Source organism: Paralichthys olivaceus, chromosome 8 (assembly GCF_024713975.1).
Source record: "Paralichthys olivaceus isolate ysfri-2021 chromosome 8, ASM2471397v2, whole genome shotgun sequence".
Classification (NCBI taxonomy): Eukaryota; Metazoa; Chordata; class Actinopteri; order Pleuronectiformes; family Paralichthyidae; genus Paralichthys; species Paralichthys olivaceus.
The window spans coordinates 3,488,704-3,513,686 of NC_091100.1; the positions used below are offsets into that span (position 1 = coordinate 3,488,704).

The 24,983-nt window shown below is 42.4% G+C and overlaps 1 protein-coding gene across 3 annotated transcripts in view; it reads right to left on the reverse strand.

The window, feature by feature from the left end:
• Positions 1-24,983, reverse strand: part of sdk1a (sidekick cell adhesion molecule 1a) — a 221,523-nt gene that overhangs the window by 70,505 nt on the left and 126,035 nt on the right. The window contains exons 1-5 of one of the 3 annotated variants that reach the window (XM_069530413.1): positions 20,328-20,411; positions 19,012-19,176; positions 7,844-7,946; positions 4,483-4,658; positions 1,231-1,314 (exon numbers count right to left, since the gene is read on the reverse strand). In XM_069530413.1, the coding sequence (XP_069386514.1) occupies positions 1,231-1,314; positions 4,483-4,658; positions 7,844-7,946; positions 19,012-19,036 (388 nt within the window). In that variant the 5' untranslated portion in view covers positions 19,037-19,176; positions 20,328-20,411. Of the gene's footprint in view, positions 1-1,230; positions 1,315-4,482; positions 4,659-7,843; positions 7,947-15,390; positions 15,418-19,011; positions 19,177-20,327; positions 20,412-24,983 lie in introns of those variants that run through there. The other 2 variants (XM_069530411.1, XM_069530412.1) reach the window with 2 other exon arrangements.

The window sequence follows — 24,983 nt, forward strand, 5'->3', positions numbered from 1 at the left end:
TACTCTGTTTCAACCTTCCGCTCCGGGGTGTTTGCGTGTGTTTGCGTGTGTGTGTGCACGAGTGGGTGTTTGAGGGAGAAATGAATTTCGCACTTTTTCTCAATCTGTTGGTGTCAAGCTTTCACAGACATGTGTGAAATATTTTTGCGACCCCCTCCTTGTCTCGCTCACTCTGTCACTCCACACTCTATCTGTCTTTTCTCTTTTCCTCGTTCCTCCTCCCAGCCTCCATCCCTCTCTCCGTACCCTCAGGCCTCTGCTATTTAATTACACTGCCACTGTATCAGATTACTGAGGAGGGACATAAACTCGCTCTCGGTGTGTGTCGGAGAGGCAGGCAGAATGCTGCAGTTTTTCTGTGTCCATCTTCGCTAAAAAACTGTGTTTTTCGTGTAATCCATTTAAAAACAAGAGTCACGAACAAGAGCAATTTTCAGGCTTGGTTTCAGCATGTTAATCTGCTCACTCTGCCAGAAAACAGTGTCACTGTTCAAGAAGCCTTCAAACCAAACATACACACACTGAATAACATCAAACCTCAGCATAACGTGATTTAAACAGAGTCACCTTGACAGAGCCTGAGCGGCAGATGATCCCAGCGTGACAAAGTGTCTAACATTCGCTGCACAGACGCAGCCGATAAGTAGATGAAGTTATGAATTTGTGGTATGAGGAGTCACCACAATCAGTTCAACGACCCATCTGACTGTTAACAGCAGCAGAGTATAAAAAAACTTTGAAAAACCTGAAGGAGACGCCGTCCCAATGTGTGTCCATCTGTACAATTCATCTGGTTTCACCCCTCTTCTCAAACCAACCAGAAAATCAACAAAAGAAGGACGTGTGTGTGTGTGTGTGTGTGTGTGTGTGTGTGTGTGTGTGTGTGTGTGTGAATGCACGTTTAAAACAATGCATGAACAGATTTTCACCAAACTTGGAATATTACTTAAGAGAGTATCTCCAGATGATTAAAATTTGGATCTCATTTGTTGGGAGTTGATATCTGGTGAACTTGTAGAACCTTGACGTGCACAGCAGAAGCAGTATAAACACATCTTTGCTGAACTTTGCCTGCAGAGGATGGTAAAATTGTTAAGGATGTTTTTAATGTGTCACCAACACAGGCAGGATTTCTGGACGGGAACACAGACTGACATATTTGTTCCAGTGAGGAGGAACCTAGTTCATTTTAAACACTGACACACACACACACACACACACATGGTTTACCTGTAGCGAGGCAGGGGATCTCTACACTCCTGTCAAGCTCAGCAAAGATCTTCCTCTTGGGCTGGGCAGTCAGAGAGGGCGGCTCTGCAAATGTTCGAACACAACATTCAAAGCATTAGAATGAAGCGTTGAAATACAGAATTCACTCTGTATCAATATATGTAAAGAAAAATATGTCAGACAAACAACAAACACCGACAATCCCTCCTGTGTGCAACACGTCTGAACTCCTGATAACAAGGACTAGGAAACACGTTCAATCATTAAATATCTCGGGGAAAAAAAAAATCCTGAAAGAAGAAGTGGGAGTTTGCTTTCTTCATTTATTCATTGTTCGGCAGCACTGCAGAATAAGACTGGGTCCCCCTCTTGGCCCCGGGTATCTTCAGTGTCACTTGGGGACAGGTTTTCCGTCTGTGTGTCCTGTGAAATGACTTTTACAGAAAAACACATTCTCTTACTTTCCCAAGGGGAAAAATTTCCGCTTTTTAAACTACTCAATTTTCGCTGCCAATGATGGCCCCCCCCCCCCCCCCCCCCTCGAACATCTTCACCAGTGTCGCTCTAAATGCAGACAGCAGCTCCGAGGAGAAACATTTCCCTCTATTTTGAATGTGAGTATTTGCCTTTTGGTGTAATACTGCTCTGCTACATGCGATATAAGAATTACCTCCTCCTGCATAGGCTCCATTTTTTTTCCCCAAAAACAATTGTTAATATTTAGCGAGAGAAATTGACACTGCGAGCCCAGAGAGGACGAGACGGAGACACAGCAGCTAATTCATTTTCAGTCTGGCATCTCTGGAAAAGTGGCGCCCCACAGTAGTGGCACCTGTTCACTGAAAAATGACTTTGAGGAAAATGAAATGTCCGGTGTATGCTCTAAATAATGAATGTGCGTACTGGTTTTCACAAAGATGGAATTCTTATCGAAAAGAAAAGAAGGCTTTTTAATAGAAGTTTCACCTCTGTACTCTTTTCCCAGGGCTCCACAGTTGTACAATAATAATGTACAAAAATAATGTTTCTGACACAATGTTGTCATTTTAATGCTGCTTTATTTGAAATGACTTTTTTTTGTTTGAAGCTGAGTGTGTGCACTTGTCTTCATATAGTCGGAGTATATGACTTGGAGTTGCCTATGCTTTGTGCAGTCCTGCAACATGAATGAGAATTTGTGTGGAGAAGTCAGAATTGGTTTCACAATAACTGGATCTGTACTTCTTTTACGAGATGAGCTTTTAGTGTTGGGAGGAGCTTTCTCGGTTTGGAATATGTCGCCAAGCCTTGGAAAGGTAGATTCAATTTGGTTAGGGCAAGGTTAGGGTTAGGCAATAAAAAAAAATCTAATTGGTTGAGGTTAGGATTAAAATCCTTGAACTGACTTAAAGCTGAGCTACAGCTAAATTCCAGCAATTAAAGAAGTTAAGAGAAAATATTATAAAGAAGGTTTCTTTGGGTAGGAACCATATCTGGCTGTAAATAAAGGGTTTCATATAAATGTTTCAGGCTAGGATTTGTTTCGGTGACAGGAACATTTTGGTTGAGGTTCGGGCTCCGGTGTGAATGAGGGTTAGGCATTAGGATCCAGTGGTTACAGTGAGGTTCAGGGTAATGGCTGGGACACTGCAGATAGCTGTGATGTTCAAGGGTTGTGTGAGGGACAAGGTAATGTGTCTGACTGAGTGTCCTCAAAACTGTGTGTGTTTGTGTGAGTGAGGACAGCAGCTCTGCAGACTGTCATGTCCGTGCAACATTTATTCTACTTGTCTACAAGTTCTTTACTGTTTGTTGCCAACTTTTAAACCCACATGTATTCCCATCTCCTATCTTTACTGTGCACGGTGGAGTGTTTTTTTTTTTTTTTTGACAAGAGAAGGAGAGAAGCGTGAGAGGAGCGGAGGACAGGAAAACAAGAGATGAATAACAGCCATGTGGCATGACACCGATAACACAGAGACGTTAATCCCCTTCAGTCAGGTGAGTGCAAGGACCTAGATGTACAAATACAACAAAACACATTTCGGAGCTTTTGGGTGGCTGTGTTAGGAGATTTGAGCTCTCGTGGATATTCTGCTCCCTGCTTGCAAAACAACGATGGAGAACAACAACAGAAATATTGTTTTTTTGGCAACGGTAGTCATCTGAGCGGCGTATAGCACGAGCATGCAGTGTCATACATATTCCGATTAGCGGATCAGGCAAAGAAGAAATGAAATTGAGTAATGAATACCTTTGAGGCTCTGCCTTTCTTTTACTCTGACACATACACTATTCTGTTTAGGAATCTCTTTCCTTGCATCAAGGTCTGTTGAGCCCAGAGCAGAAAGCAGATCAGCACTAATGTATTCATTAGTGTCTGCTCCTCTGATACATATGAATGCATGAAGACTTTGCCCCTGTCATGGAGGCCTCAACGATCCTGTTGGTCAGTGAAGGAGGATAATGTGGACCGAAGGGAGGACAGTGTGAAGAGGGAACAAAACATTGTGGTAGATAGTGAGCGGGGAACAAAAAGAAAGCAGAGTATAAATATTAAGGCAGCTCTTTTCTCACTCGTGAGTAGTTAGCTGTCTGTGCGTTAGGTGCTCCCTCGCTCCGACTATCAAAGAAGATCAAGAAGACGAACTGGTTGAGAAAAGTTTGGCTTCATCAATCAGATGCTCCCTGCTCGCATGTGTGTTGTTTTCTATTTACACACACATATCAAGGGGGGGGGGGGGGTTTGTAGCGCTCGTGTTTGAGTGCTTTCACAGTTCTCTTATTGATTGGCGTCTCCGGGGAGTAAAACTAATTTATCTGCCTGGGTGTCTGCCCAGCATGTGTGTCCGCGGTGTCGTGTTGTGATTAAGTGTGTAAGCGTCGGGTCCACGCGTTCATGTGGTCGTGAACACACACGGGCGAATTTGTGTGCACCCCAACGCAACAGTTGTTTTTGACAGGGATGGACAGTTTATTGGTGAATGAGGACAACAGATTCAGCCCGGGTAGGCCTGCAGCTGACAGCCACTGCCTGAGGTTTTCACAGTCGCAACTTCCAGGAGAAGAGTAAGAATAAATGGAGGAATAAACAGAATGCAACTGTGCCTGAAGCAAAACATGTGCAAGGAAATACAAGAGCGAGTTTAAAACAGGAATTAATGGAACATGTTTACACCATCGGTCTTGATGGGTCAGGTCGACCCAGGATAATCATGTTAGTGTGTGAGAGAGTGAGAGAGTGAGAGAATGAGTGATTGGCATACTCCTTACCTATTACAGTGAGGTGTGCCCTTGCCTCTGCAGGTTTGGCAGAGCTGTTACTAAGCAACGCTTCACAAACATATAGCCCGGTGTCGGAAGATGTGGGTGCAGGAAAAACAAGCCGACGCCCACTGGTCAGCCGACGCCCATCCCGTTTCCACGACACCACGAGACTGTCCACCGGCCTGAGAGGTGGAGGAAATGAGGAAAAGAGGAAGAGGAGAGAGGAGAGAATAGAAAAGAAGAGGAGAGAAGAGAGAAGTGCGGAGAATCGCAGAAAAAGCCAAAGAGTGACAGAACGCAATTACAACATATTAAATCCATCAGTTTCCGTGTCAATGAGGCAGGAAATGAATGATGACAGTGTGTACATCAGAGCAGTCAGCTCCACTCAGCATGAAGGAGCTTCAGTCAGTTACTGTGGATCTTGAGCAAAGGGAATGAGTTTTCATGAAAAATGAAATTCTGTTTTGGATAAACAACAACGAAACAATTCTTTTGAGACTGTGTTTGTGCGTGTCTGAGAAAAATAGCATTAATAAGGCATAACACCCTTTCATTTGAAGCTCAATGTTTTGGAGCATTTTCATGAAATAATCACATTTTCTACAAGGAACCTGCGTTAAATCGTACAACTGATTTACAAGGAAAACTTCTAACTGTGTCATAATCAGCAGCTGGAACTCTCTTCCAGATGTGTTCTCTTAATAACAACCTATACTTCAATTATGGCTTTTGTCTAAAAATAGCAAACCAAAATCTAGTGGTGTAAACACAATCGTAACTCACAGTCTCGGGCTGTGGATCAGGAGCAGAGTGGGTCGTCCACTAACCAGAGGTTCCGTGGTTCAATCCCCTGCTCGTACATTCCTCATGTCGAATTGTCCTTTGGCAAGAGCCCAAATTGCCCCTGACGTCTGTGCCGGCAGTGTGAGAGTGATGCATGATAGGGAGAGTGCTGCATCTACAGTAACTGCACCGTGTGAATGTGGGAAAGTGTTGATGGCAAAATCTTTGTTTTAAAACAACGTTACAGCCAAAAGATTGGCAAGTCCACTACGTATAGGATTTATATGATTAGTATAACAATCAGGGGAAGTTTGTAAACCTAAAGATACAGAAACTAAACTGATGACATGAGAGGAAGCACGTTGTCCTGGGCTTAAAGCAATTGATGTTGTGATACATCATTATTGTTGTTTCTGCTAATATTATTATCACAACTGTATTTAAGCTCAGTTCAGCTAATATAAACCTAAACAATATAAAAGTCAGACTTCCATTAGGACACAGTTCTCAAGCTGCTTCCTGTCAGTTGAAACGTTTTAAATTAACTGCGAGGCAGATATGTCAAAGTTTGAACACGCTTACTCAGCGGATCCTGTCCACAACAAAAGAATCTGAGAGTGCTGCCTGTTTTCACCCAAACTTCTAATTATTTCAGAACTTTACCAGGACTGCACTGGTGTGTATGACTGGATCTGGATACGGAGATGACTTTTGATTTAAGCACTCCATTTGATTTCATTGATCATTCTCCACATTCGTTCAAACTCCAATGGTGAAGTTTGTCTCTTACATTTGTTGTCTGGGCACAGAATTATCTCTCTGGACTATTGTTCAGCGACTGCCTCTCTGATATCAGAAAAAGTCCCTGTGGAAAAGATTGTTCCTTGTAGAAGAAATAGAAGAGACTCTTGTGCTGACTTGTCTGCAGTTGTAATATCAGCATAGCAGCTTAAAAAGACCAAATGATTTGGTGTTGAACAGAAAAAAGATTCTTGTTTGACAACAATTCTCTTTTTCTTACTTTGCATTAAGTGCTGCCCAGTGGTCAAGTGCTCATAGAGAAACAAAGGGACTTCTGTTCTGGCACTAGCAGCCTGATGAACTCAGACTAAATAACTCAGAGTAACAGAAGAGCAGCGTTTCTGCAGGTTTAAACGAGTCAAGTAGGAAACATATGAAGGAATATCAGAGTCTCCAAATGCATATGACTTCCCCATAATTGAAGATAAGGTGAAGCAGCCGTGTAGAGAATAACCCTTTATACGCTACGTTATCTCGCATACTGCAGGCGGAGACAGTTGATATCCATGGTCACAGAGTACTGCAAGACCGGGATGGTTCTAGGTTATCATTTATTTATACGTCTTATTGGTTTAACAACAAATGGTAATAGTAAATGGTGTGTATGTACATAGCGCTTTACGGTACAGTTTTTTGCCATTCATCCATTCACACACACGTTCATTCAGTGAATGGACAGCAACGGTGGCACAGCCATCAGGGGCAGTTTGGGGTTCAGCTCTTGCACAAGGAACTTGGCTGTACGGGGGGAGGAGTGGGGTTGAACTGCCAACCTTCTGGTTAGAAGATGACCCTCTACCTCCGGAGCCACAGCAACCCCAACAACAACAACACGCTCATCTGTATCGTTGAGAAAGAACTACAACACAATTCAAACTACACATGCTGCCAAAACATTTCACTTCAATAGAAAATATAAAAACTACTTTTACAAACAATATAACTTTTTAAGACCCAATGGAAAAAAATACTTTTTTCATCAATACAATTCAGAGTAGTTATCTTCCTGGCTGATGTGACGTTTATCTGTTCAATGCAAGTGTCATTTTTTTTGAATCAATCAATGTCGGATACAAAAACATGGCTCTGTGAGCACGTTAACATGGATACGTATCGATGATATTTTCTGTGAGGAGAATAGGAAGCAAAAAATGCTTCCATCACAATCAATGAATTCACAATGAAACATAACAAACATTAGCAAGTGCTGCAGTTAAAAAGAGCCATGCTGCACTCATGTCAACCCTATATATCCATATATATATATATATATATATATATATATATACACACTTTGACCTGTTTGTCCTCACGGGCCAAAGGTTCAGTCCTAACGAGGCGAGACAACACTCATTGCGACAACATTTCTAAAGTCCAAGTTAAAGTCAGGGTAGGGCTCGAGTTGGTTATGGATAAAGTTTGAGCGGGGTTAGAATGAATTGTGTGTGTGTGTGTGTGTGTGTAAACAGTATTTGGCATGAGCCTGTGTAAATTTGTGGGTGTGTTTAGCTGCTGATGTCAGATGGGACAACTTCTGTTTAAGTTAACTTGGTACTGGTGTGTGTGTGTGTGTGTGTGTGTGTGTGTGTGTGTGTCTCTTCTGGTGGAAGAGAAATGCTGAGCAATGAGTTTATGTGGTGTCCTCTAATTGTCCTGGAAGAAAATAGGGCTGTCGGGCAAGAAAAGAAATATTCAATGCTTGTGTGTTTATGTGAGTGTGTGAGTGTGTATGTGTCTGTGTGTCAGTGTGTGTGTGTGTGCGTGCATAAAATAAATTTACCTGGCATTAGCGATGCACTCCAGTGTAGCCTCACTCCCGGCCACCACTGTTGTGTCTTTAGGTCCAATCACAATCGCTGGAGCCAAAAGCTCTGACTCAGGATCTGTGACAGAGAGAGAAAATATGAGAGGTAGTTCAGCTCATAAATCACACTCGTGCACACACAGCAGCTCACTGTGGAACTCAGTCCATAACAGTTGCACACACAGACACACACAGACACACACATGCGATGGGTGCACAATCTTATTCTCTACTATTTATCATGATACTTTTTCAGACACCATCACAGTGTCCACAGTGAAAACATTTAGCTTGATTTGATCCCTGAACTGTTTGTCTGACTAATTCTAAGAACTGAGCCAAATTCAAAACAACCGGTTCTGCCGGACAATGCGGTGGATCTCTGCCATGTGAGAAATGTGACTCAGGGGTCTCTCAGGATCCGGTCTCTGACGCGGCTGCCGTCCAAAGATCTGATATAAACTGCACTGAGCTTGTTTTAATATCATTGAAGCGGCACGTTGTGTCTAAAAGCGTTGTCTCGACTGAGACTTCGCTGTGACACAGATAAACTGAACTTTGCCGCAAAACAGATGGACCAAATCGTCTGCATCTTCCAGCCATCTGTGGGTCAATACTTCCTTCTTTTTTGTTTTTCACTTCAAAGCAGAATTGTACTAAATAACAAGTTTTTCCTTTTGTCAGCTTTTTACTGAGGATGTGGGCAGTTAGTGTTCCGATGTTATCAGGACAAAACTACTCAGATCTGTGCTGCAACCGGGTGATCATAAAGACAGATACCAGTAAGAACACAATGTACAACATCACCACAACTGTAAAGTGTCAGTCTGGCTCGACACAAACAAATTCCCCCGATGTAAATATCAAAATTTCAGTAAGATATATTTTAGACTGTTTAAAATGTTTTTTCTATTATCAAATCTTAGATCAGTACTTCCCAGTACAGTAAATTCATACCTCCAACTGATAGAATTAATTGGATGAATGTGATCTGGACCCAGGTTAGCAGCAAACTTAGATGGACTAACCAAATACAGATAATTCACTCATTTCAAGTAGTTTTTAAAATCAACATATTGCAATTACATGACAATGATCTTTCTGTTCAACAATGGGAAGCTGACTGTGTTTGCAAAAGGTTTGATTGCGCTGATTTATCTTCTCAGCAAACCAGAACTGACCGACTTCCTGCTGCACACTCCCACTTTTATTTTATATGTGTTTTTTCTGCTGCAGAAAATGTTTTCGACGTTTGTTTAGGAAATTCAAGACATTAAAAAAACGTTCTGTGGTTTTTAACAAGGTGTGGAACGCTTTTAGGACTTTGCAAGAAATTAAGAAATGTACATACAGTGGAAGTTTGGTATAAGTGGAGTAGAATTACAGAATATTACAGAATGATGGTACAAGCTAAAAGGAATGAAAGAGAATGGTAGTGTGTGTGCAAGATTGTGATTGTGTTGAGATAGTTGACACGTGTTTTCTATACTTTGTGAAGCCGTCATTTGACTGTTATGTTCGTGAGTTTGTATGAACATCATTCGGCTTCTCATGCATGAATATGTAGATTTCAAAATGAGGGAGGAGTAGGGAGTACACATTAACGGGATAGCTCTGATAGGAGGAGGAGGAAGCGTGATGTGAAGAGAAGAATGGTGTGTGTGTGTGGGGGGGGGGGGGTTTGAGGAGCAGCTTTGATCTCTCCTTTGAAGGGAAGAGTGAAAAGGTGGTAATTGACTGTGCTCTTTATTCCTCTTTCTCTCATCATCTCTTTTTTTATCTGAGAGAAAGAGCAGAAAATTCATATCCCGCTGTCACACGAAGTAAGACATGCGGGAAACGGTAAGACAGGTAAATGACAGCACACACACACACACACACACACACACACACACACACACTCACACACACACACACACACACACACACACACACACACACACACACACACACACACACACACACACACACACACACACACACGCGTACATATACCTTCAGTTATGTCTTTGTGAGAACACTCATTGACACAACACATCCACAACCCAAACCTCAACCATCACTAAAACTCAAACTTGTCCTTAGAAGAACAGAAGTGCAAGTACACACTCACACAATGAGCGACACACTTGACTGTCTTGACACCTTTGCGTTTGTTGATGCCCCAAGTAGAAGTGAAGACATTAACAGGGGAAGATAAGTAAAACTAAAAAGAAACAGAAAGTAATTCCGTCACTCTCAGGCTCTCCCTCTTTCTCAATTAAACACACACACGTGCGCACACACACACACACACACACTTGCAGAGCTGTTGTCATTGTGACTCTGCATTGATTTCCATTCTTCCATTCATTGTGGACAGCCTAACCAAAACCTTACAGCCAACCTTAACCAGGACCTCAGAAATGACATTTTGCCTCATTAGGACGGGGCATTTGTCCCCATGATGTCTACTGGTCCTGATAAGGTCAGTGTTTATGCTGGGAAAGGTCCAAAAGAGGTAACAAAACAAGTGCCAACACACACACACACATTTGAAAGGCAACAACTAATGATGGGTAGCAGTGAAAGGGTATAGGACAGACTGGGAGACATGCAGAGAAGCGGAGTATTGAGTGTACATTTGTCGTCCGCTGTGGGGAGCAAAGGTCAGACAGGAACTAGTAGCCATCAGCGCAGCCTTAATGGCAGCAGCAGACGTGGATAATGAGCCCAACCTGTTAACTTGGGCTGTGTGTGTCTGAGGGGAGCAAATGGACAAATCAGCATAGCGGTGAACACCGGTGTGACAAAAGAGAACACGGAGGAAAGAGAAAAGGGCTCCGAAAAGGGAAATAGGGTTTACACACAGATAAGAAATGTGAAGGGGGACTGTGCAGATGGTCTTCTTCAGACTGGAGTGACAGACACGACGGTAGAAGTAGAAGGGGAAAGCAAAACGCCATATGGTTGTGTGATCTTCGCTATTCTTTCTCTACGTCAGTGTATAACACGCTTTTCCTCAGAGGGGAATCTCTAGCATTTCATTTTCATCTATATCTCACATCCCCTTCTGCCCATCTTCTCTTTCTTATTCCCTATCATCCACTTAGCTCCTCCTTTTTGTTGTATAAACAGGGATTCATTGATTAATCTTCCTCAATTTACACAAGGGGAAACATTGAAACTGGCGTGTGTGTGTGTGTGTGTGTGTGCACGCTTGCGTGCAAAAGCTGTGGCAGCTAAAAGGCTCCCTGTAAAGACTGTCCAGAAGTTTAATCTAACTCTAGTGGATTCCTCATTTAGCTAAATGAGAAACACCATGTGGCAGAGAGTAGGATTGGTGGGGGGAAGGAGGGCAGAATAAAATTTGCAGGGTTGTAACATAAACGAAGTGATAGCACAACAACAAGTCGGGGCTGAGGAGCTTCATTACGGAGCGAGGGCTGATTAAACGAGGAGCTTAAAATAAAAAAAGGGCTGTTTAAAAATAATTCAAAAGTGATGATAGGAGAGAAAGAAGTGTGTGTGTGTGTGTGTGCACATGGCTCAGACTGTACATAAAGATAACACGTCTCCATTGTGCTTTTTGTGGCGTAGAACTGCGGAATCGAGGTCACACTGATACACCCGCTCCAGTAGTCGTTAGTCTCAGCTGTCAATCATGACGTTTCACCTCATTTTTATAGCATCAAATCACTCAATAAAACTGAACTCACAAGGAACGTTTGCTCTTGAAAATAAATCAGTGTGATACAAAACTACTTAAAATGACAAAAAAAAAACAACTTAATTGTCTCTGGTCCGTCTTGGAATTTGGTCCATGTCCCATCTGTTAACATGGAGCAGGCAGGGTTTATCACCAATACTGCAGCCAGCCACCAGGGGGTGATCAGGAGGATTTGGGTACACTTTCCTGCTGTATCTTTATATACAGCTCAGGACATGGCTTGGTGCGTGTTTCTCCGGGGCTCATGCAGAGAATCGATATATAACATTTATAAACACAAAGTTAATATCTGTCAAACCATATCTGTGGTGCAGCTTCTACATTTAGCCACTAGATAACACGTCTAACCTGCATGTTGGGTAGACGGGTCGTCTGCTGGCTAAATCTGGTACGAAGGATATTTTCTCTTTGTTTCTCTCCATTAATAAATTGCCCCGAGCGTTTTCTCCATTGTGTTCTGTAATAAAGGACTTTTCACAGTGGAGCATATTGGACAACATTAGCACCAGTACAATATATCACCTGGGCCTTAGAGGTGGATGTACTTCTGCAGCACCGAGGCAGTGACACGCCGCAACATTACAATGCTCTCGTCAGTGCAATCACTGCTGATTGACAGTCGAGTGCTGCTGAGGTGACACAGCTGTAGAAGAGTGTGAGCGTGTCATTCTGACGGAAGCAGAAAAATCCCAAATTAAATCAAGGAGGGTAACGATGAAAGGAGGAGGAAAAAAAAACCACACATGGCCGGTGAAAGGATTGTTGCAGCTTTAGGGCAGGAAGGAGAGATAGAGATGGATAGACAGAGAGACGGAGGTAGAGATGAAAGGCTATTCCATCCACAGATTAGAATGTAATCCCTCTTTGAATGGATTCCCAGATTACAGCTTGTTCTGCTATTAAATGTGCCAGTCACTCCACACTACCTCTGGTGTCAGCGCGTGTATGTGTGTATGATCTTTCTATGACTGCACATCTGTGTGTTTCAAGCCTTTGAGTCAAATCTCTGCAGAGACCTCGAGAGCAGAGGGACTGGCTGAGGGCAGAGACACACACACACACACGAGCAGACTGGTGTTAGCCGACTGTGTATTAATAGAGTTGTCAGATATGTGTCTGGAGAGTCCACAGCCAACTAACACATATCACACTGAGACCATACACACAACAGAGAGTGAAACGGTTGAAGAAAGAAAGAGGAAAGAAAAAGGTGGGATGACAGAAAGGAAGGGCACCGAAAATGGGAAGGTTCTTTTTTTAATATTTTAGAGAATCTTTTTGGAGGTTATACAAAAATAAATGGAAAGGAGAAGGTGATAATTTGCTGATCTCTCTGGAGAGCACGGCGTGTGTGTGCGGGTGTGTGTGTGTGTGTGTGTGTGTGTGTGTGTGTGTGTGCCAGTGGGGCGAGTGTTTGTGTGTGTCACTGAGCTCATTAATGCTTCATGCTGACAGCTAAGTGTCATCGTCTGACTACACTTGCCTTAGAATGCCAATATAAAACCACAAGTCAAGACATGGCACACGCACATACTCACACACACGCACATACACACACACACACACTCACACACGCACACACACACACCAAGAGCAGAAGATCCAAGCCCCAAGGGGAGACAGACACAGACAATGGGAAGCAGTGAAAGGACCGAGAGAGATGCCCGATTTTAAATATTCATCTTTTCCTTCAGCTGCCAAAGCCTCTCTCTATCTCTGTCATCATGCCACACAAGTGATGGAAGGAGGAGATGGAGAGATGGGGAAGGAAAGACAGAAGGGAGGAGGAGGAGGAGGAAGAAGCAGCAGAAACACGCAGCGGTAATGGAGAGACAGAGGAGGACTTAAGCTCTCAGGAGTGCTCAATGATTATTTGATTCATTTGGAGAATTATATTAGTTGCAGTGTTTTGGCTTGATGATGAAACACACAATGACATAATGAGGTAACGTTTCGTCATCGCTACAGTCAAATAAAGGTATGTGCAACTGCCCCATGTCTGTAAACCTACACACACACACACTTATATAGATATAGACATAGCATCAATATATATATAACATGTTTAGCATGTGTTACATACTTTTAGACTACTTCCGAACAGGCATATAAAATGACTCCAGCTCTCGCTTCTCATTTGTGGTAGTTGCCGTGCTGATGATGCTAGCTAGCTACAGGCAACTGACACTCAACTAAAGCTTCCCTTCTGGGGCTCGCACTTCTGAATTTATGTTCTGCACCTGCCAAGACTGTAACTACACTATTTCAGACACAGTTTAGAACAGATAGCACCACTGCACCTATGCTGTAAGTCAGCTATTTCTAAAGTGGGTGACGTGGCGGCCTGGGGCGAAAGGCAAAGTTTTTAATCTTTTTCTACTGAAGACTTTCTGAAGACGAACGTTTTTAACATCTCACCACATTAAAAAAAGGTGGAGACATTTGCACAAAACTGAAAATCTACTGTTACTATAAAGACCTTTGCACATTTTTTCCATGTAATTAATTTGTAGGTTATTTATATTTTTCATACCGACTTTCACATCAGCGTGTTTTTGCGAGTATTATTGCAGCTTTTATGTTTTCGGATCCTGTCGGATTTTTCCAAGGTTTTGCTTCTGTGATGTACACATCATGTATTGTTTGATATATTTAATATATAATTGTCTTTATCCATTGCTCACAGTTATTGTTGTTAGTCATAAATATGATGTAGCTGACTGGCGACATGACTCCAAAGAACATGAATGAAGCACAGCTGGGACTGTTATACAAACAAACAGGACTTTCCTTAGTCTAATGAAATACTCTCAAAATACTATTACAAACTATTATTTTGTGTTCGCTGTTGCAGTAGTTCTTCAAACTTTTCAACAGACGTGAACTGAAACGTCCTGAAGTTAATGTGACGCAGTGAAACTGTCCACGTCCCTCTCTCTGCGACACGGTTTGTTGTATGTAGTTTTTATAATTAAGGAAAAGGACCTGTCTTGTAGTTTTGAAATTGCATGTTGCAGCTGAACACCCCTCACCTCACCCTCCCCTTCTAAACATGAAAAAGAAACTGTGGCAGCTTCAGTTGTCATAAAAACTCAACAGGTGTTTAGTTTGTTCTGTCTGGACTAATGTAAAAAAACATGGCGGCCTCCGTAGAGAGGGTCCCCTCGATGTAAATATAAGGTATGTAAATATAAAGGGCCCATTCTATTGCAAAGAAAACTACAATTCATACAATTTATATGAAACTATCTAGTGAAAACTTCATGAGGATTATTCTACATTAACATTTCTGCCAGTAGTTCCCTTTCACCGAAATCTTACACTCTGGACCTTTAAGTGGAAGAAATTAGTTAGAGCTACTCCACTTATATGTAATATATGAAGATGTGAAGATCCAACACCAGAGTGACTCATCTAATCTCAAGAGACATTTTAAACCAGAACCTCACTCTTGAGCCAGACAGACAATATACTAAGTTCTCTGTTTTAAAAAGTTTGAGAAGCACTACTGTATCAGGTTATATAGGTACAGGCCTGAAGGGGACTGACCTTGAGGTTAAAGGTGGCTGGCTGCAGCTTTTCTGACTAGCATTGAGGCAGAAACACTGAAACCGGAATAGTGGAACATCTTTTACAGCATGTACCCACCACCGCTGCCAATGTGACCTTCAGCAAAGCACTTAGCTGAGCGGCCCTCAGCTCCGACCTTCCCCCGCAGAGGTAAAGGGTCAAAGGAATATTTGTCTCTGTTAAGAAAGAAGGAGCACGAGAGAGAGAGCGGGGAAGATAATGTTAATGTAAATGGGTTCTTTACCTGTTGACCCACGGTTCTTCTTTCCAACTGTCCATCAGCCAGAGAGAATGAGATGAAGAGAAATGGCATGAAAGAGGGGAAATAGAAAGTGGGGAAGGACAGAGAAAAAACAGGAGAGATATAATTTAGATTTCAAGTGTTTTCCTCCGGTGGCAGCAAAAACACACATTTAGCAAATACACATAAAAAGAATCAAAAGAAAACACAAGCTCTTACAAAACAGCGGCTCTGAGCTGTCTCTGAATTGAGGAGGCAAACAGGAAGAGGAGACGCTTTCCCCGAGAAGGAGGGAAACAAAAAAAAAACAAAGACAAAAATCAAGAGACAGACAAATGGATGAGAGGCAGGAAGAGAGAACGCCATGTTATCATGGAGTCCAGAGGAAGACAAGCTGTTAGCAGCTCATCCATCAACTGCCAGCAACAAAATTTAGTCTCTCTCATTCACTCTTTTCTTCTACCCTCTATCTTCTCTCCTCTGCTTTTCTCCCTGTATTTGTCATAAGTCTGGTGCCAGCAAGACTGTAGGCTGTGAGAAAATGATGGCATTGACATTCTACTGGCAGAAAATCTACATTCACAATTCATCTATCAATACACTACCCCCTCGCACTGCTATACAGCCACTAAGCCACTCACTCAACACTTGAATACTGTGTGTGCGTTTGTGTGCGTGTTTTGATCTGAGAGTGTGTGTGTGTGTGTGTGTTTGTGAGTGTGTGTGTGCGTCAGGGACTTAATTTAGATTCTGACGTAGCACATCAGAGCAAAGTTCGCTCAGTATGTGCAACACACACGAATGCTTTTACGGGACACGTGGTGAAGCGTGAGCAAGCCGGCTGACGAGAAACAGACAAACACAGCTTCAGTATAAAACTGAGAGAAGCTAAAGAGGAGGGAGAGGAAACTTTGGAAGAGTAAAGTTCTTGTACATAAAATTATTATTCTTGTTGATGAATCTGTTTTGGACTATGGCTCATGTCAAACATGAAATCCTATAGATTTCATCTGGTTTTAAACAAAGAACTCAAACTCAGGCTGAATAGACACTAGCATAGAAAAAACAAACAATGTCCTAATTGATTGTAAACAGAGCTAAAGAGACCAATTTAACCAGAACAGTTTGTGTTGTTCAGTTGCCGTACTGGGTAGTCTATTATTTTGGAGATTCGGAAAAGAGGGTCACGCACACAAATCCAAACAGACACACACAAAACACAGGAACTTGCAGGCTTTGGTCTGGGGGGCATACGACTGTGGGTGTGTATTCAAATGAAGTGTCATACTGAGTCATCTTCAGTTTCGAATGGGAACAGAGAAACAATGGGGACATCAGGGGACAACAGAGATACCGTGAGCGAGGCTGTATGTGTGTGTGTGTGTGTGTGTGTGTGTGTGTGTGCGTGTTTGTGTGAGAGTGTATGTGTGTGTGTGTTCCTTGACAACACAAATCATCTGATGTTCGTGAGGTTAAATCCACTAAACACATTTTCCAGTAACTCTCACTCCCGTCCTTGTTTTTGCCAATCCTTTGAAAAGCCTGGGATCATCGGTGTGTTTACTGATGTGCGTTTCACAGCAGATAAAATATAACTACAGCTGTACAAGTGAACAACAGCTTCCTGTTTCATCTCTTGGCTCGAAGTTTACATATAAAACACTGCACCACTCGTTATGTAGTTGAAATGAAAGTGACGTTTAAAACACAATTCGAGCTGATGTGAAAATATCAGTGTATGTTTCTGAGCGTGTCTCGGTCTTGAGTATGATTTGTATTCATGAATTCACTATTGTGTATTCAGTGCCTGAAGGACCTACAAACAACCAGGTCACGGTGTCCTCTGTGTGTGCTTGCTAAGATGTGTGTGTGTGTGTGTGTGTGTGTGTCTGCGTAGGTCTAATGGGAATTAGCACAGTCTTTGTGTGTTAAACAATCCCACATGTTGCACCGGTCCTTTTGAGTGTGTAAAGGTGTTTGCTGCTATGTGTGTTATGTCTCACTCCTCCAGCTGTGCAGGTGCTGACCCCTCGGTCCCCAGCTGTGGGTCACCTGTTTGCTGCAGCGCCTCCGCACGCTCTTTGACTCAACACTTCCTCCCACCCTTGGCACACACACACAGACACACACCTGCCGGGCCTCCCCCACATCATTGATAATCTATTCTCCTATTCGGCTTCGCTTCGTTCTCCCCCATCCGCCCACTTCGGCATCCACTGTCACATTTCCCCAAGCGAGAGAATACTTTTTTTAGCAACACGTTTGAGTCGTTTCTTTCTCTCTCGACTGTTTTAAAACCAGAGTTCAACCTCAGAACCCTTACCACTCCAATTTACCCTGTCAATCTCACTCTCTTTCCCCTCTCTCTCTCTCTCTCTCTCACACACACACACACACACACACACACACATGCGTGCACACACCTATTTGAAATTCATATCAATGGCTATACAAATGTAACACTCCAATTTCCAATCCTGACATATTCACAGAGAAACACAAGGACTCTGGACTCTTCTGCACACACTCACACACACACTCACACACAAGTTGTGTCCAGTAAAATAATAAGCTGACTGGAGAGTTGACCCCAGATCTCAGAGCAATCCCTGACAGACCCAGATGATAACATTTCGTAGTCAATGTGCTTCCTCTCCTTACACCCAGTAGTCTGTCTCACTTTGTAAATCTGACCACAAGTGAGGAGAGCTTTCATTTATACACAGAGTATAAACAGCAGGAAGCAGCTTTACATATTTAATTTTAGATTTCATACAAACCAACACTCTTCCTCCAGGTGTTTGAGATTCCCCTTTCCCTCCATAAAAGTGCACTGTGGGAAGATTACATCTTTTTGCTGTCTGGCTGTCCGTACCAAACACTAGCACCGGTTGACCTTTCCAATTTACCATGTCAATCATGCGCCCCCCCTCTACACACCCACACACCCACACACATGCACACATGCACAGACGCAGAGCCCAGTCTCTTATATACGTAGAAGTAAAAGTTGGTGTCAATCATCCTTGTTTGAATCTCAAATGTCACCAGGTTTTGACATTCTCTTTGCACACCGCCTGAAAGAAAAAGGTTAGCTTATACCTGACTTTCTCCTCTATTTTTCATTTCTCTCTCTCGGCGATGTCTCGTTCTTCTGCAATTTAATTTGAGCTCTCTCGTCTCTTGTTACTTCCAATCTCTTAAGACTTTCTTGTATTTTCTTTGTGTCCAAACAGTTGTAGCACTCAAATCTGCACTTGAGATAAAAAGCCACCAATCCCTTGTTAAACATTACCTCATGAGTCGAACAAAGAGCAAGCAAATGAGCCGATGAGTAAAAAAATGTGCCATTGAAAGGGATTAAAATAAACAAAGCCCCGAAAAGAAAGTAGTAGGAAGTACAAGGGAATTGTAAGAGAAACATAAAACATGAGCAATTCCCACTGTGAGCTTAATGATGGCACGGGAAAGATCTGGTATCATTTACAATTCAAAGGAGCGTTGCTTCCTCAAGTTTTTGGCTCTGATACAAGTCGCTTCATTTACACTCACACATTCCCATTGAAGTGTTTTAGTTCTGTATCAGTAACGATCCCTGAAAATGCATATCATGTGATCACTCACCCATGCCCATGTAAACACAGAGCATATTGTCAACTCTGCAAACGGTCGCTTCCTTACGAGAAATGGTGCACAGCAAGACGAGGGATTTCTTGTCCCGGACGAACAACAAGGTGAAGCTATGAGTGTTTACGACATATTGTCTTCCAACTGGTAATCGAGGTGTAACTGAGGAGAAACAACAGAATTAAAGAGTGTGGATTCAGACTTGGGTCAGGTTTAGTCAGGTGTGACTATAAACTTTGGGCTCGGCTCGACTTCAGACACAAAAAAAATGAATTATCAGAAAAGCTTGTTTCGTTTTCTTTCTAGTTCAGAACAGATAATTGCTGCGTGAGACGCACTCTACAAAGAGAAGTGGGGGTCTCTGATCCTGCAGGAGAAACTCACGAATAATCCAAGTATAGGGATGGAGGGCAAGTCATATGCTATACATGTGTTCCCCTGCACCTCAGCATCAGTTACCAGAAGAAGAAGTGACAACAGGAGATGCATCATTGCTAAATCAGGTTGCCGCAGGGTAATCCCCAATCTCGCACTCCTTCTTCGTCTTTATCTCTCCACCTCTCTCTAATCGCTTCACTTTGTCCCACAGACTCAAAGCACTGTGCCTAAGAGACCCTCGGCATAACTAAGTAGGCGCACATAGTAAGAGGATACAGAATTTATAGGTGCCTCCTTTAGAAACGAGTGGTTTTCTAGCGAGGCATCCACTGCTCCCTGTGCAGCTTCTGCTTTGACACAGTCCATTCATTTACTACAGGCCAGCAAATGTAGGGACGAGGCCTGGAGGAATGTGACAGATCAATGGAGGGTTACATGTCCTGGCATTTCCTTGGGCACTTCCTTGAAGCCTAAGACACTCGCTCACAAACCCACAGTCTTTGGAGCAGAATAAAAACATCAATACTGTACTAAGAATTTACTGATGCCCTTTGGGGAAACTCCCTTGAAGAAGCTGATGCTGTGATGCAGCAGTACACAGTATAAATTGGGATTATTGTTATTATGGGTGCCTTGCCAAATGTGGCACACATGCCCCAGTTGGCAAGGCACTGCATGGAGTGAAGCACATCAATTTTATTTATAATTTATTATAAAATAATATAAATTATATTTATAATTCATGTGATATAAGAAAAAGCTCTAGCGCCATTCTCGTTTTCTTTTCTGGAATGATTTGGTTTCACGGTTCAATTTTCGGTTCTGTTTTTAAGCTTCTGTTCTGTTTTATCTTAAAAACCTTGAGCTGCATTTCAAGCTGTGAAAAGGACCATATGCATTAAATGTAGTATTATTATTATTGTTATTATTCACACCAGTTAGATTAACATCAATACTCTTCTCATCCTGTGTGACAGTCCTGACTCACTGCAGAAAAGCACAGGAGTCAATGAATTCAATGCATTTGTTTAGCACCATATAACAACATGACATCACCATGCCAATGATCCTCCGTGCCATTGATCCTTTCATGCCTTTGACCATTCATGCCTTTGGTACTTTACCATTGACATTGTATGGTCATTAGGCTCATTAGCAGAGGCGCAAAACAAGAGAAGCTGATTTTTTCTTCATTCTGATCCCCACATATTCAGAAAGGAACAAAACCCAGCAACATGCCCTTCCTGACCCTTGGTGTCCTTGTAGGCACCGCCATTACTAAAACTGTGAAGAGTCTGTTAGACGTTGCAGCATCAATGGATACAACCAGTACTGCAGCTGTGTCCCAAGTTGCTACGGCTTTCAATAACGCTGCACGCGCTGTGAATAAGGCTGCAGCAGAACTGAGAAGGACCTGCCCCGCCTCTATTTTTTCAGGTGATACAATGGAAGAGACCAGTGCTGCAGCTGTGTGCAACCTTTCTGAAGCTGCAGACGCTCTGTATGACTGCTCAGTAGAACTGCACCAGGCCTGTGATGATGTTGCTGTGTTTAACACTACTGCCCTCAATGCTACAGCTCTAGAGGATGACTCCAGTGCTTCAGTAGATTTGTACATTGCTGCAGATGCTTTGCACAAAGTCACACTAGCATTGGATTGGACCAGCGCTACAGCATTGCGCACCTTTGCTGCAACTTGGTACAATGCTTCACTCACGATATACAAAGCTGCAGCGGCACTGCATGAGGCCAGTCGTGCTAAAACTCTGTTTGGAGTACAACCTCTCTTATATGTAACAGAAAGAGCAGATGTGAACAGTGCTGCAGCTTTGTCGCCCGTTGCCACAACTGTTTGACGGAGCAGGTGTTAGCTTTGGAGTTTTCATCTCTCGATGAGACCAGTCCAGCTCAATCCCGGGAGGATGGAAACTGTCAGATTATAAATAAATAAAATATTGTGATTGTTGCTACAACATCCTGTTTAGAGTAGAGTCTTTTACAGACCAACCAATCACAATACAACATGTAACGATGCAGAACACAAGATAACATAATGCTGTTGCTAGTATTGTCAAATTTACCTTACACACAAAACTTACATGTAACTGTGGCAGCTATTGAATGATTCACAACCTGCCGGTGATGAGGTCGACGCTTGTTTATTGTTCTGCTACATGTTCATAAAAGAATGAGACACCAGTGCATTTAAATTAGCTTCCTAATGTATTTACATTTTTTAAATTTTTTAAAAACAATTTACCATCCATTCATCCCACCTGGCGACGGCCCTGAAACTGACACTGTGCCGTCTCACACAGAGGGAAACCAATATTAGACTGAACTTTGTTGTTTTCTAAAGGCGTCTTTAGTCTAAATATTTGCTTCAGCAGGGATCAATTTAATTACATTCAGTTCACTTTAACAACAACACAGCGAGGCCTGTGTATTCCAGTTCAGTGGGTAACAGGACAGTTCAATTAACATCACTGCAAATGCAAGACGCACATAGATCCCATCACGCTGACAAGAGAGCAATAAATCACAGAGAGCCCAGGACTTCAAGGTCTGTGTTACAGGGGGGGAAAATGTTTTTGAGATTATTTGTCCTGAAATGATTTATAGCGCCTCCCGTAGGCTAATAATAGGATTACTAATATAATCATTGAAACGTACAAAGACAGGACAATGAAACACACACAGAAACATTTGTTACACACATCCACAGATTTGTTCTTTGCTGCCAGGAAGCAGAAAACAACTGAGTGACCACATCATGCTTGGCAATAGTTCCCATCAATATTTGCATAGTTGCATGGTTTAGGACACTGACTAATTCCTGAGATAAATGGTGTAAAAATGCAAAAATTAAAGGAGATGAGATTGAAACAGACTCAGTCCTACGTTCATGGAGGAATATTTTTTAGAAAAGGATCAACCACTGTAATGTGTGTAACAGTCTATAGGATGTGAGAGCAACACAAAATGTTCAGACAAAGAGGTGATCCTTTCAAACTTCCTTTTAATTAATTAAAAAGTGATGTTGTGGCACCGTTTTGTTTGCAACTTATTTGACTGACTTCAAGTTTCCAGAAAACAAACTGTTGCTGGTTATTGACCATCTGCAGCTCTGATGTGGTTTTGTTGTCCGGCCAATTCCTCTCATGGGTCGGGGCCTTTCACTGAGAGGAGCAGCTTCCATTGATCATATTAATGACAATTGTTGCTCACTCACATAATCTATTTACTTTCCCCTTATAACTGAATAAAGAATGAAATTGAGACAAATCAGCAAAGTATCCAAGTTTTCTATTTTTGGCAAGTATCAAAATACACTAATTACTGAATTGCCGAAACAAAGAACAGCAGATCTCGGTCTCACGATCTCAGTCTAACTCACTTGATGTCCACATTTATCAGTGTTTCTGTGCCCGAGTCTTTACGTCTGTGTTTATATGTAAAGCGATCACTCACTGGGGCAAGAAGAGTTCAGGCCTATATCTGATTAATAGCCAAATAGATTGAGTGGCTCAGAGATGGATTTGTCGGGTCTGGCTTTAACAGATTCATTAGAACAGCGATGGATCTGTGAGGTCTTGCTGAACCTGTTCCACCTGGCTCCGTACAGCACACGACGGGTAATGGACATCATCTGTCTGTCTGTCTCTCAGAGGGCTGTAATGTAGGTGTGTGTGTGTGAGTGTAATAAACACACACACACACACATCTCCTCCTTTCTTTCAATCACTCCAGGAAGGTGGGAGGGGGGGGGGGGGTGGCGGGGAGTTACAGAGAGGGGAGGAAACTATATTTGGATTAAAAATCCTGTTGATCTATTCCTGTTTTCAGCATCCCCTCTCAATCTTCAACTTTTACACTCTGCTTCTTTCTTCCTCCCTATCCATCTCCATCACCCTCAAAGCTTTCCCAATTTCGAACTCGCTCAACGCTCTGCTGTTTTCTTTGACGCTCTCTGGTACCCGATCCCTCTCTGTCCTCATCTACCTTCTCTTCATTTGTGCATAAACCAAGAAGAAAACAAGTTAAGTACACATGTATGCCATAGGGGGGAAGAAGACACACACACACACACGCAATTATGTATTGCTCTACTTGTGAATTAACAAATGGGTGTTAAAAGTGTCTGTATTTTAGCGAGGCTTTATCAAATGAAGATGGCACAGTGAAAAGAACCACCCACACAGTCTTTCAGACCATTGTGTCATTTCAACACACAGACACTAATGAATAAATGGGATCAATGTGTTTTCCTGCATAAGTTTGAACTGAAGTGTCTTCATCCATTGGGATCTAAAGGCTTTGACTTCTGCAGGATCCTCTGGAAATGTTTGTGTTTATAGGCGTGAGAATACAAAGTATTACTGTGTCTATAAATCTTATATAAATAAGTTTAAGTGGCATATATAAAGGGACATCTGTTAAAAGTTATGTTGATGTGGAGGGGGGGGGGGGGGGGGGGGGGGGGGGGAGACGTGGAAGAGTTCGGTGAATGGAGATTGTTCTGTCAATCAGGAATAAACTGTCAGGTTCAATCCACAGCAGGATTTTGTTTGTGTAGTCATTAACAGTTATTACCCTCTTATTGATTTTGCAGTGACGAAGATGTATTTTCATCATCATACAGCTCTAATGATGAATGGTAAATCTCTTAATGTTACTTAGTGGCCGATTAGAAAGAAGCACAGTAAACCTAAATAACTTCGGTACACACACACACACACACACACACACACACACACACACACACACACACACACACACACACACACACACACACACACACAATAAATCAACATAATGTTATGATCGTAATGTAAAACTCTTGGAATGTAATTACTGCAATATCAATATATCTTAAAACTGTCTTTTTCAGATATAAGGTCTGTTTGTGCTGTTTACTTCAAATAAAAACTTGGAAATTGTTTCCTATAGCATTAGTGAGGATTTGCTTATTACATGTGAGAGGCTGCCCCTGAAAAATCAACACGTGATGGTGTTGTTTCCTTATCGTCACTTCAGTGTGGTTGTGAGTTTCCCCACATTTTGTGTTAATGAATAAGAATTGCGTTGTTTACTGAGGGAAACGCAAAAAACACGTCAGTGACAGTGGATTCTGTGAACAGCTCCAGTGGGAGTGGAAGCGATGGCTTGTTCTGCTTATTCAGTGAGAATTCTGAATTGAGACAGATCATCACAAAAAGAATATATTTCATCTTTGTATGTACAGTTCTCAACAAACGGTGACACCCCCACCGGTTATAATATATATTCCAATATCTGAATTTGTCAATGTCACCTCCACCAGCTCCCTTCTGGTCTCATCATGGTGGCGACGAGGAACACACACTCACCTATCTCTCTTCCTTCTGGCTTCCCTCTGCCATTAAACACACTCTCCCTCCTCAGCATCTCATCATATCTCCTATTTGCCCATCCTTTATCTTTCCTGTCTTCCCTCTATCCCATCTTTCCATCTATCTTTCTCTCCACCACATCTATTGCTTCAAATTAGCATCTGCTGCCTGGCCTGCTCCACCAAATACCCCATCACACCTAGCAGGAAGTGCAGACAC